The sequence below is a fragment of the Amphibalanus amphitrite genome, unplaced genomic scaffold (assembly GCF_019059575.1).
Source record: "Amphibalanus amphitrite isolate SeventyFive unplaced genomic scaffold, NRLGWU_Aamphi_draft 001247F_arrow, whole genome shotgun sequence".
NCBI classification, from domain to species: Eukaryota; Metazoa; Arthropoda; class Thecostraca; order Balanomorpha; family Balanidae; genus Amphibalanus; species Amphibalanus amphitrite.
This window is the reverse complement of record NW_024882740.1, coordinates 41,874-55,553: the sequence shown is the minus strand read 5'-3', so window position 1 is coordinate 55,553 and position 13,680 is coordinate 41,874. Positions and strand designations below refer to the sequence as shown.

At 46.4% G+C, this 13,680-nt stretch overlaps 1 protein-coding gene across 1 annotated transcript in view; it reads left to right on the top strand.

The window, feature by feature from the left end:
* The window catches only part of LOC122371474 (potassium voltage-gated channel protein eag-like), a gene marked incomplete at its 3' end in the record, with an annotated part of 53,685 nt that overhangs the window by 2,687 nt on the left and 37,318 nt on the right, over window positions 1-13,680 (top strand). Inside the window, exon 2 of the mRNA XM_043347824.1 lies at window positions 5,227-5,434. Within this exon, the coding sequence (XP_043203759.1) occupies window positions 5,356-5,434 (79 nt within the window). The remainder of the gene's footprint in view (window positions 1-5,226; window positions 5,435-13,680) is intronic.

Sequence of the window (13,680 nt, the reverse complement as noted above, 5' to 3'; positions counted from 1 at the left end):
GCTAGGTGGGTGGAAGCTGTAGATGACAGATTCTTATTGATGTCGTTCATGTTCATGGGCCTTTGATATATTCCATAACGAGAGGGACAGGGAATTAGTCTGTCAAACGGAGGTCACAATGGTGGGACCGTGATCTGCCGGCATAATGTGACATCGAATACGCGCTTCGAGTTACGTCGCCAAATAACGTATTTTAAGGAACCTTTGCTATTAGAAAAAGAGTGTAGATTTTTTGTGATAATCTATGATAATGTGTTTTGCCCCTTAGTCAATGCACGAAATTAACTGTTAAGTAATGTTGCACTAATGAACTTTATTTACCATAGTGTGGTCCCCATTTACAAAACTTGATTAACATGCAATAAAGTAGTTTCGGTTTACTCGTAGGTACAATTAAATGCATCGAAAAAGTGAGGTTGTATTATTCCAATCAAACTTGGGGAAGCACTACAGCGAGAGTATGCAATGTATGCCATTTTTAAACAAACTAATAGATCTCCATCACCAAGTCATCAAACAAATAATTAATATTATTTTTTTCTGGTCAGGCATACGATGTAGGTATTGATAACTTAAATCTCCACATAAAAAAACGAAGAACAAGTAACAACACCAACCAACTCGGCGAAGCGCACCTGTTTCCGAGGCGCAACAATAATGGCCGACCGCCAATAATCTATAATGGCGTGGGTTGTCGGGCCACATACATAACTGGGCGGCGATGACTGTAATTGGGCAGCATTGGACGAGCGTCCCATGTGACTCTCACGTGACAGACCGTCACGTGACCTGTCACGCCACTGCCTGTTGGGGCGTGACATCGGTCAATTGAGGTGGAACCGATAACAGCATAAGTACGACTACTAGCGAGAGCGCAGGGTTCGATTGACCATATCGATATACCGTGGCACCAGGGGGAGAGAAAGGATGGAGCAACAGGAACAAAGTGAACAAGCGAAACCCCCTCGCCACCGAATGTCGCCCTCACATGCCCCTGTCGAGGCGCATTTCAAGACCGGCGAGATCGATTCAGATTCTAGATTGTTGTATGGTATGAAGAAATGAGGAGTTAAGTATGCTGCAATGGTTCAGCATCAGTCGTACCGTTTTCTGTAACCAGACTTGTGGGTTAGGACTTGCAAATGAAAGACTGCAACAGGGATAGGTAGCTGCCCTGCGTGGACCCCTTCTTCAGTCATCAGATGACATGAGCCCTTCATCAGTTATCAGCTGGCCCGACTTATCCAATGCTCGGGGAGACGATTCCATGTCTACTTACAGGTGAGCCGCTGCGCCACCTCACCACCGGACGCCGACGAATAGTGCCTGTCCACTCTGCGCCCATACTGCCACTCCGATCCTGTTTTGAACCTCGCAGCCAATCATCCCTCGATGGCCATAAATTGACACGCAAAGCCGGCTCGCTGATTACTTTCGCTAACCCAAATATTCCCCCGATCCACCGGATAGGATGAAAAACACAGTTTGGTTTTCACATCGCGGCTCACGTTTTCCCTGAAATTCTCTTTCGACGCGCACATAACTCGTGTGAGGTGGAACGGGATACAGATGAGACGACTCCTGCGCGCAATATCCGACCGCTGCGGAGTGCCGGGCCAGCAGTTTCTGCGGCCGCGTGTTGCTCGACGATGTTCCGCTCGTATTCAGAGAGGTGCGGGCGAGGCGGAGCAGACGCTGGCAAAACGGCTGAGCTCGACAAAATGGAAACCCTGAAGTCTGGTGAGATAAGTGTGCCAATATCCGAGCAGGTGACGGGAGCAGAACGCTCGCGGTGGATCCTTTTGACATTTCATAATGGAAAGATGGTGGAAGTAGGAAATTGATGTTTCTTTTTTGTGCATCGCTTATCGTTAAGTATTTGGAATTGAGAACGGCTTTGGATACCTTATTTTCCCAAGTCATAATACAAGAAATGGCTTCAAATGTCGGCATCTCATTTGATAAGGTACACGGAGACTGGAGAGCAGCACATCATACTTTCGAGCAACCCGAAACATTCTCAGAATAGCTCCATAGGATAAGATCGCTCTCACTTATCATCTATCGGCTTCGAAACTAAAAGACTCTACTCATTACACTTAACCCTCGCACCGACGGGGGGCGGATATCCGCCCCCCCCCCTGAGGTTTTTCGCGAATAGCGGGAAAACCGCGGCGCGTAGCGCCGCGAAATTTTGTATGACTATAACCTCATCAATTTTACATATGGTGTGCAAGTTTGAACCTCCTACCTTTTAAGGTCAGGTCACCAGGTCACTTTGAATGACCCAACCTCAAGTCACTTTTTTGCAACTTTGTCACCGTGCCAGAGCTACAGTAGATGTTGGAGGCCTTTGAAAGTCGCAGGATATTATTAGGTCAGGCAGGGGCGCCAGGCAGGGCCATTACCCCCACCTACCAGACCCCATTGCTGACACAACCAAGTTTGCTGAAATTCCATACCGTCCTGGAACTCTTTGGGTATTTGTGCATTTCCAATGCATCAAGTTTAAAACATGACACTTCCTCCACAAAACATTTAATGCCTATATCCCAGTAGCGGCGGAACACCTTCAATTAAGGGGGAGGGGAGGGGGGGGGGCACTGCTGACTTTTGGTCCCATTCTTTCCATGCAACGCCCATAGGGCTAATGTTAAAATGCAAAAATCAAAGGGTGCACGGTGCCCCGGTGCCCTCCCCGTTCCGCTGCCTATGCTATATCCCATTTAACCCTTGTACATACAGGGGCGGCGGGTGGTTTTTCGTTAAAAACTCACGTAAAAGGCATTGGATCACGACCAAATTGTACCCTCGAGCCCATCATATTTTTTTTACCAGCCCGGAAAATATCATGACCTGAGACCAGATTTACCAACAGAAAAATAACCGCCTGCCGGAATTTTTGCCTCAAGACCGCTTCACATTGTTTCGGAACTTTCCCCAATCGACTTGGGGCTATTACAGTTCCAAAAGGATCGGTAACAGCGAAAAACAGTGGCGTCATCACATCATACATAGTGAGCACAACACAAATGCCGCAGCCTTAATCAACATAACGAAAAATGATAATAATAATAATTGCTAACAATTAAATTGCAGGCTGCACGTTGAATGTAACATACAATGGGATGGTTGTTCGAGATGCTCACAGCCACATTCAAGTACACTAACATACATGTCATCAAGAACGCAGGTATTTAGATTATGTCTGTACAGGTCGGTCACATATATGGCTCACTAACTTGCTAGCAAACGTTGGTATTGGCAGTAGTGTCAGATCATGAGGCAGAGCATTATATTGTCGGGGTGCGCGACTACAAAAACGTCTCCGGCCCATTTCTGTACAGGACATAGGTACCTGCAGATTGTTATTCTGCCTAGTATCGCAGTCCCGAATGTCCGACCTCAAAATGAGGTTATCGGCAAGCGTTTTAGGCACTCCCGTGCGACGCACTTTGTGAGCCATACACAGAGTATGGTACTCGACAAGCTCACTGGCTTTAAGCCAGCCTAATTCATGTAATAAGTCAGACACGTGATCAAATTTCTTGCGTCCAAAAATGACTTTAGCCGCATAGTTTATGACTTTTTGGATGCGATTAATATTTTTGCGCGTACCATTACCATAAACAGACAAACAATAACGGATATGTGAAATGACTAACGCATCAACCAGTATCGCTAGATTACTGACGGCGGCAGGTGACCCCTCAGTAGCGCTAATCCGATGAGGATACCAAAACAACGCTGAGCGATTGATGAGACGTGCGCATCCCAGCTGAGAGTACAGTCAAACTGGACTCCAAGGTTTCTGGTCTCCGAGACGGGAATGAGAGATACGGAGCGTAAACGCGATGGGCCCGTAAGCGGATAGGGCTGTACCGTTTACGCTCCATATGTGAAACGATCTTTAGGCAAAAATTCCGGCAGGCGGCTATTTTTCTGTTGGTAAAACTGGCCTCTGGACCCATAATGACCGTTGGCTTATGAGCTTTTTCTGGAGATCATCTTGAGCCATAAACTCTCACTTCAAGGAGTTATAGCGGGTCCCGATTTTCTCGACACTTGTCATTGCCCTCTTGAATGAGACGGAATGACCAAGGACCTTAAAAATGGGCAGCAGCGGCTTCCTATTGTCATGGGTAGCACGCTCGTCTTTTTTATGCACAGCTCCATATCAGAGTCCGAGAGGCCGCGGGGGTCCGGTCGACTCCTCCCCCTTACGTTAGCGGCTGTTGAAACGCCAACAGACGGGCGACGGTCAAAAGTTGCAGCTGCTTTTGTACGACTGTACGGAGGGGTGAGATGGTGAGGCGAGCAGGTACGTGAAAATTGGTATCTAATCAATGTGTGCTGACTGCTGTGCCTTTGGCCTGGGCTAATCTTTGAACCCTGGGATGCAACAGTCACGATGGCTCCATCACTGGAGCTACAAACTCTAAAAAGATAGGCTTTCTCAGAATCCCTCATTACCCCCACCGAAAGGGCTCCATTACCCCCCAAGGGGGCATGCCCCACCATTTGCCGACCCCTGCCTTAGTTTGTTCCTATCTTGACTAATTCGAAAGCTATTCGAGAAAAACTCTCTCCATATCTAGCGCCGCCATTTTGACTTTTTCGACCCCTGTGACGTCATCTTTGACCTGACCTGAAAATGACCTTAGTAAAAATGGTAGATCTTGGCCGTGCGTATCCGATGCCGTTTACCGCTTGTCGCTATCTTGCTTCGTTCTCGAGATCTCAGGGGGGCGGTCATCCGCCCCCCCCCCGTCGGTGCGAAGTTGGCGCAGACCCCCGTCGGTGCGCGGGTTAAGCGTAGGTAAATGCTTATCGCGAACAAAACCTCGTAATACTTAACATTCTCAATGCAAGATAATTCGTGCCAGTTACATCATCTCATTAGTGTTCATCACAGGGGAACATGCAAGTAATGTCATTGATTACGTTATGGTAATGACATTGTGCGCTGCGTTCCATTTTTGTTCCACATTTAGCCAGAAGAGAAGACTGGGCCAGCGCTGTGCTCAGTGAGAAATATCGCCATTCCTGTGTTGTCCCACATGCATTTTGAGCAGCGCTAAAATTAGCAATTAACCAACAGCTAAAGCGAGTCTCATGCAGATTCTGCGTCTCATTAGCCTAGCTTCAGAGCAGTCTGCAAAGTTAGCGCAGTTCGCTGTGTGCGACTCTGGCGACGTTGAATTAACCAATCCTGACCTTTCTCAGGTGGACTCGTCTACGCGGTGACGTCATGAAGAGCCCTGACGACCGCCTGCGAGCGCCGCCGTGCCCCTGATGACGTCACCGGTGTCCGTGATGACGTCACGGCCCAGCCGCTGACTGGCGTCGGACAAGATGCCCGGCGGCCGCCGGGGTCTGGTCGCGCCCCAGAACACCTTCTTGGAGAACATCATCCGCAGGTCCTCGTCACAGCGTGAGTGACCCGAAAAACCCCACAAATCGACACCAAACGACATGGACACTCACCACGTGGTATTCGAGCGCACTATGTTTTCTAATCATGCTAGAATATAATTGTATCTTAACATTAAATTACGCATTGTTAACAACTATGCATAATTTTGCTTGAATCAATAAAACGGCACTTAAAAGCGAATTCGCAACGATATCATATGTTTCCGATCGTTTTCCTTCAAGAAAGAATGCTTTCTTTGCTATTGCTCCATTTGATATCATCCGACTTTTCTGTTTTTCCTTCCAATCCTTGTGATCTTATGATAGCCTGTAATCGACTCCAAACCTCTATCGTGATAGATGGCCCATTTTCTAATTATGGACTTGTTCGTTCTTTGCCGAGAACTGCTTTTAGCGTTTCCTTTGATTTTCTTGCCCGCGCGTGGAAGATAAATGGTTCGTTTAAAATTCCTAGTTTTAATGGCGGCAGTCACCATCGGTGATGGATTACCCTGCAGTACACCGTTGGCTAAAAGACGGTCTGGTAACGCATTCACGTTCTCCAGCGATATCGATCTGTTCACGATGGGCGCATGGCTGAGCTGGACAGCAAGTGAAAGCCTTACGTCACAGGTCACCTCAGTGGCCGGAATATCAATTCAGCCATTTCTGTTTGATATTTCCCGGATGAATCTCGTGTATCGTTGTCAACCACTCGGTAATCGATGCGAAGGCACTCAACTTGTAACTTTCATTGCCGAATGTTTTTTTTTCAATGTGCCAATTTTACGTTGCAGAAAACCTATGATTGTATGATCGGATATCTCATTCGCTAACCATGACTGCCATTAAGTTTCTTTTTCAATGGTTAGACACTGACTAATTTGTGGTAGTTTTTCAAAGGACGTCGCTGATTCATCTATTGCATGCGAGTATGCCCGTAATCCTCCCACTGATTTTCCATTCAGCCACTGGCTCATCGTATACCGTTACGGTGGTATCCCGCTCGGGTAGGTATCCATTCCACCTGGTGCTATCGGACCGTATCGAGCCGGCCATGTTTTTTTACCGGTGCGCCGCTGCCGGTGCCATCGATTCGGTGAGCCTTTACCGGTCGCGACTGCCGTCATCCCGAGGGGACGGGTCCCGTCGCCGGGACACGCGCGGTGGGTAACGTCTGGCCGCGCTCCCATAGGCGGCGGAACGGGGAGGGCACCTGGGCGCCGTGCCCCCTTTGATTTTGGCATCTTAACATTAGCCCTATGGGCGTTGCATGGAAAAAATGGAACCAAAAGTCGGCAGTGCCCCCCCCCCCCCCTCTTAATTGAAGGTGTTCCTCCGCTACTGCGCGCTCCGGATATAGCGGCCACTTACCAACAGATCGAGTGGTGGGATAACTTATGTAGATGGCAAACTCACAGGGGAGGCGCGGTGCACTTTAACCCGCGCGGGGCTGGGGTCTCCAGCCGAACGCGCGGGGCTGGGGGGGGGGGGGGTAAATTTTACCCCCCTGTTATCTCCCGAACTAATGGTCCGATTTGGAAAATTCAAACGCCAATCGAAAGATCTCATCACGAACTACTAAAAACATGTACTTAATTTAAAGTTTGAGGTCAAGGTCAAGGTCAGGTCAAGGGTACAAATTGCAAGTTTCTACAGTATCGGCCTTGCACAGTAGTTGCCGAAGAATGGAGTCATGGACTGAGACTGATCGCCCAAAACGTGTTCTTAGGCTACCAAGACAATATTCGTTGCATACAATATCATTCAGAGGTCAAGGTCAAGGTCAGGTCAGGTCAGGTCAGGTCACCCAAAAACAAAATATAGAAAAGGGCATGTGCGACACATGTTTTATGAGTCATTTTACTCATAGAATTCAATAGGCACACTCAATAAGTGATATGGACCACCTCTGGATGAATTTCAGGTCGAGGTCAGGTCAAGGTCAGGTCAAGTGAGGTCAAATTTTGAAGTTGGTTGTTAAGGCCTAAAAAGGTGTCTATCTGATGCAGTTTTTCACGGCGAATCGAATGGTGCTATTTTTGTTTCCGTACGAGGTCTAGAACTTCCAAAAAAGTCATTTTTCCAAAAATTTATGTGTCGTGACGTCATAAAATTTTGAATAACTCCCACATTTTTGAACCGATTCTTCTCAAATTTGGTATGTAGGTGCACATAGACCACTTCTCTGACATATATTCCGGTTTTTTCGATAGACTCAAAATTTTGGATTTTATAATGATTTTCCCAAAAAAGTCAGTTTTTTGAAAAAAATTTAGGCCAAAATCCAAAATTTTCAAAAAACCGAGATAGCCATTTGATAGACAAAGTAAAATTACGTATAACCTTTTTGTTACGTCTTGATTCCTTTAAAAATGAAGATGTTAGCGGCGTTTGAACTTTTGCCGTTTTTGAGGCGAAAATGGCGAACATGACGTCACTAAAACGTCAATTTCTCAAAAATTTTCCGACGGATTTCGCTCAAATTTTGAGGGAACGTGTCAAATTGATGTAAGAAAAGGTACCGAAAGTTTGGCGGCGCTACGCGCCGCCGTTTTTGAGATATCGCAAAAATTCGCGAGGGGGGGTAAAATTTACCCCCCCCAGCCCCGCGCGGGTTAAAGTTTGAGCTCTGCTGTTTCGCCTCATTGGAAATTTATTGCGCAATGAATGGCTAGAGAAGAGGCTAAATAATTGACGGGAACACACGGCTTTCGTATTATAAGGTTAGAAGTTTTTTTTTTAAGCATGCATGCTTTGGACATTGGTGGGTATTTCTCCACATTGCAGGGACAGATAAAAGACCATGGTTCTGTCAGTCGATTCAAACATTCGTAATTATTATGAAATTTCACTTTGCACTGTCAAGTTCGATTCCTTACTTTCCCTATAAGTCTATTCGTTTTTCACCGTTCGTCGTCCCTCGGTCGTATTGTCGTCTTCGACCAGTGCCTATGTAGCTCTGGCAGCCAACAGTCGATGGCCGTGGCAGCAGGCCAGCTATGAAGCCGTACAGGTGTCTGTGTCGATAAAATGCCCCAGCCGGGGAGGGCTGAGGCGAGGTCACGCTCCAACGTCGATCTGTACGAGGACAAAATGGAGAGAGGAGGTGATCCAATCGACGTTGTTACCGCGAAATTGTTCAGGATTACTGTTCTTTCTTAACAAGACTGAAATCAACGGAAAATGAATTGAACCTTTCAGTTCAATACTAACCTTTCATCATAACAATATAAAAATAACCAGTAACCTCATAATATAAATCAGAAATAGGAGCCAAAAAGTTATTTTTAAAAATTATCGAATATTTCGCTCCTGGAGCTTCGTCAGCGATAATTACAGAAAAGCGTTTTTTCTGTAATTATCGCTGACGAAGCTCCAGGAGTGAAATATTCGATAATTTTAAATATAACTTTTTGGCTCCTATTTCTGATTTATATTATGAGGTTACTGGTTATTCTTATATTATTATTATTCATCATGAGCCTCAAGCAGAGTTTCAGCTTTTTAAGAACTAACCTTTCATCTGTTACATATTAAATGATGCCTTGTCTTAGGTCTACTAGCTCGTAGTCCGCATTCAGGAAATATTTTTTCACGATTCATGCATGATGACTGCACGCTCCAGAGACTTTATCACCATTCCTGGTATCCCGACCTCCACCATGAACTGCGAGGAATAGCGCGGCCTGCATAGGCGACGCACAAGGCTTCAGTGGTTCGAAGTCAATTCCGGGACTACCTCCCAATTTGATACAATCCCACCGAATGGCCTATTCTAGCTTCCTCTGGTCCTGAGTACAACATTCCCACCCACACGGCAAAAGTAATCGTGCATAAATACATTATTTTATTCGCTGGACAAATGGACGCGGAGGCATATGTAAAATTTCTGTTTAATTTGAGAGAGAGAGAGAGAGAGAGAGAGAGAGAGAGAGAGAGAGAGAGAGAGAGAGAGAGAGAGAGAGAGAGAGAGAGAAGAGAGAGAGAGAGAGAGAGAGAGAGAGAGAGAGAGAGAGAGAGAGAGAGAGAGAGAGAGAGAGAGAGAGAGAGAGAGAGAGAGAGAGAGAGAGAGAGAGAGAGAGAGAGAGAGAGAGAGAGAGAGAGAGAGAGAGAGAGAGAGAGAGAGAGAGAGAGAGAGAGAGAGAGAGAGAGAGCGAGAGAGCTTTAAGCCAGCGCTTCCCACCGAAATTTCCTCGATAAAAGGCCTAAAAGACACCCTCCCTAAAAGCTAGACAAAAGACCGCCTGTAACTTGCAAGAAAACATTATTTTACGAACCATAAGCATCAACTTCTCAACCATTCACTAGCAACTCCCATAAAAGGTTACATCAGTCAGCGCTGTTACAGGTGAATGGCAATCAGAACGGATACCTTATGCCAGTTCTTATTATGGAATCATGCCGACGCGACTTTACCCTCTATCAATGGGTCGGTATCTAAGGAGAGACCGAGCCACGCCGGTCGGTCAGAGAGGAGGCATCTGCTGATGGCTCTCCCCAGGCTGGGAAATCGAATGAGTCGGACCGGGTGGGATGACTGAATGGGTGTCACTGACGAACCTATCACAGAGCACAGCGATATCAGCACGGCAGGCTGATCGAATGGCCATTCACCGGAAATGGCATAAGGCATCCGGGGACGGCCGACGGGGATCCGAGATGTGCGCGGGATTTCGTCAAACTATACCTTTCTCTGATTGGTGTTTCTGTAAATGGCTGTTTTACTAGAATGGTTTTCAAAAATATAAATATAGGCTTAAAACCTTATAGGCTTATAGGCTTATAGGCTTAAAACCTAACATTTTAAGCTTGTGATAGCAGCTGAATTCTGAAAAGCATCGGAACCGATGTTACCAAATTGCTAGAGGTATTTGCAGAAGAGGTTACTTTAGATATAATCAAAGTTCTAATAAAATCGCATACTTTTTTATAGCATAATTTCTTTTAACCCGCGCACCGACGGGGCGCCAACTTCGCACCGACGGGGGGGGGGCGGATGACCGCCCCCCCCCTGAGATCTCGAGAACGAAGCAAGATAACGACAAGCGGTAAACGGCATCGGATACGCACGGCCAAGATCTACAATTTTTACTAAGGTCATTTTCAGGTCAGGTCAAAGATGACGTCACAGGGGTCGAAAAAGTCAAAATGGCGGCGCTAGATATGGAGAGAGTTTTTCTCGAATAACTTTCGAATTAGTCAAGATAGGAACAAACTAAGGGCATCATCGTGATCCTCTTGTCAATCCGCATCGAATGATATATATGTTGACCTCGAAAGGTCAAGGTCAAAGGTTGACCTCAGATCACGTGACCTCGAGGTCATCATGTATACCATTCGATGCGTCTTGACGAGCTGAACACAATGAGATCATCCACGCGTCTGTATCTTGTTCCTGTACGGAGTTATTGGCCAAAAACCTTTGGTGACCTTTGATGACGTCACATGACCTCACAGCTGCCCAACAGCAAAACAGACCTCAACGTAGTGAAGGTTGATCGTATATGAAGTCATGTATGGTATATGGGGCCATTCCGACCCGTTTTAGTGGTAAAAACAGGGAGTTGATTTTTCCCCCATTGACTTATAATGGGGAGGTCGCGAAATTGACCTGACCTTAGGTCACCGATATCAAAATTCCGAGATATACAAATTGTAGCTACTAATGACCTAATAATATCCTGCGACTTTCAAAGGCCTCCGACATCTACTGTAGCTCTGGCACGGTGACAAAGTTGCAAAAAAGTGACTTGAGGTTGGGTCATTCAAAATGACCTGGTGACATGACCTTTAAAGGTAGGAGGTTCAAACTTGCACACCATGTGTAAAATTGATGAGGTTATAGTCATACCAAATTTCGCAAACATTCGCGAAAAACCTCAGGGGGGGGGCGGATATCCGCCCCCCCCCCCCGTCGGTGCGCGGGTTAATAACAAATCTGTAAGTAAATAAATAATCAAATATAATCGGTTTTCCTTTGCGAACAAAAAGAGCGTAAAAAGCATTTAATATTCTGTAAGTGACCTGAGCCTTATAGCTCCAGTAGAAGTGCTTCATATTACGGACCGAAAAGGCTTCCAGCAGAACTCAACCGCCACGACAACACAATCGTTCTGCAGTGCTGCGGAAAAGAAATGCGTAGATGCGAGCTGCCAGTCGGCTGGCTTTGTTATGCAAACACAGCTCAGTCTTGTTATCACTGAGACAAACATTCGGCTGAAACGAGAGCCCGAGACGTCCCGTTATCGGAGCGACCACGATGCCCGGCAACACTGTCACAGAAAACGCCGCAAAATGCATAGGCGGCGGAACAGGGAGGGCACAGGGGCACCGTGCCCCCCTCTGATTTTGGCTTTTTAACATTAGCCCCATGGGCGTTGCATGGAAAGAATGGGACCAATAGTCAGCAGTGCCCCCCCCCCCTTAATTGAAGGTGTTTGGCAAAATGGGCACCATCACCTCGTCGAATGACTGCCATCATCGCAACAAGAGGCACTATCACACAGAGGAGTGACCATTGTCATAAGACAGCTTGTTTTGCTGTAGCAAGTATTGTGGTTCTTCACTTGGCTTTCAAGTTTTTTTTTCTTTTTCGTAGGTTTTGCTGAGCCAAACCTACGAACATGGTGACATTTTTGTGGATATCGATATTGCAGACCCAATACCTACTAAGTACCAATGTACATACATAAGGTAATATGTTAACTTAAGTTAATATGTTGATAAGTAAATTTCATGCAATATGCTGCATAATTTACCATATGAGAAGTTAAGTTGGCAATGTTCTACAATATCCTGCTACGTACAAGCTCATAAAAGTCTCGCTATTGTTTCACATTTTCCCCCAGAATTGCAATATTAGGTCCAGATGAGGTTTTGAGCTTTTTTTCTGAAAAAAACATCAAATAGATCAACTGCCTTTTAACCTACGCACGCAATACGACCCAAGTGTGTCAGTCTTACGACAACTTTTTATCGTGTATCCAATTAGTCTACCTTACCATATAGCGTGCATGACGGAAAGTCATTACCTGCGGAAAATGGTGGCTTGTTGGATCGCTATTAGGTGCAGAAATAATCAACAGCCTTCCTACTATCTGACAGCAAATTTAATGGCGGGCATTCCAAGACTCAGCTGTCAGCCTGCGCAGAAATGAGGTGTACCGAATGCCTATCATTTTCCTTGAATGTTCATTTACGTATAACCACCCCTTACAAGATTACACATAAGAGTTACAATATCCATTTTGCATGCTGTGTTGTCAATGCAATCGGTGTATTGCATCGAATGCAATCAATGCAATTTAAAATTTAGTACCCTTTGACAATGCCACGTTCGGCCTGCGAGGAAGATGCTAGGGCCTTCTAGTTCTATCGACCGTCGGCAATGGTCCATCACCACGACGGACGGTAAAAGCAGGTGCCCTCGGGCGGTTTCAGACTCCATTCAGAAATCTGCCTTCGTTGATCACAACGAGGGCATGGATTTCAAGATGGAGTCTGAAACCGCCCGCGGGCGCCTGCTTTTACCACCCACCATCACCCCAGGGTCTGCGTGTGCGTTACGGCACTGATTTAGTGATTCACCTCACACGGCCGTCTCCCTCGGGGGGCGACCCCACCGCGCCGGTCGGGGCTCCCACAGACCGGAGCAGGGCCGGTCGATTCCCTCTCGGCTCGCCAGTCCACAGGGAAATCCGCCCGCAGATAAACACGACGCGATGGTGGCATTCGGCGGCGCACTGCGCCACGTCTGCCGCAAATCTGACGTCACCAGGGGAGCAGACGTAGTGGACCTGTGAACCTGGGACAGCACTGTATGGTGGTTTCTTGCTGATTGTTCTCTTGGTAGAGGCTCTCCGTCGCCAATTATTTACTAAATTTGGAATAATTAAACCATGTAGAGCTGCCAGGTTCCTAAAGACAAACTGAAATTATTCAGTGAGTAAGTGGTCTCATCACAATATGACGAAGTACGCTTAAGTCAAATGAAAAGGCTATCACGCCAGGCTCATGGCCAAACGGTTAGGGTCCTAGAAATGGATTCGATACACATTTTACCACAGTCCATGATTTCGCGCGCACCCAAATTACCATGTCATCCCTGTGTTTCGCTTTCTGCCCACTTTTTAGCCTTTTCGGACTGCTTAGCCAGCTTCTAATGCAATTTGTATTATCTCCGTAGCTGCCATTAAGTCAATCAACTTTGAAACCACTTACTCGTATCTACCGTTCAATGCAAAGCAGCCTTTGAAGACCATC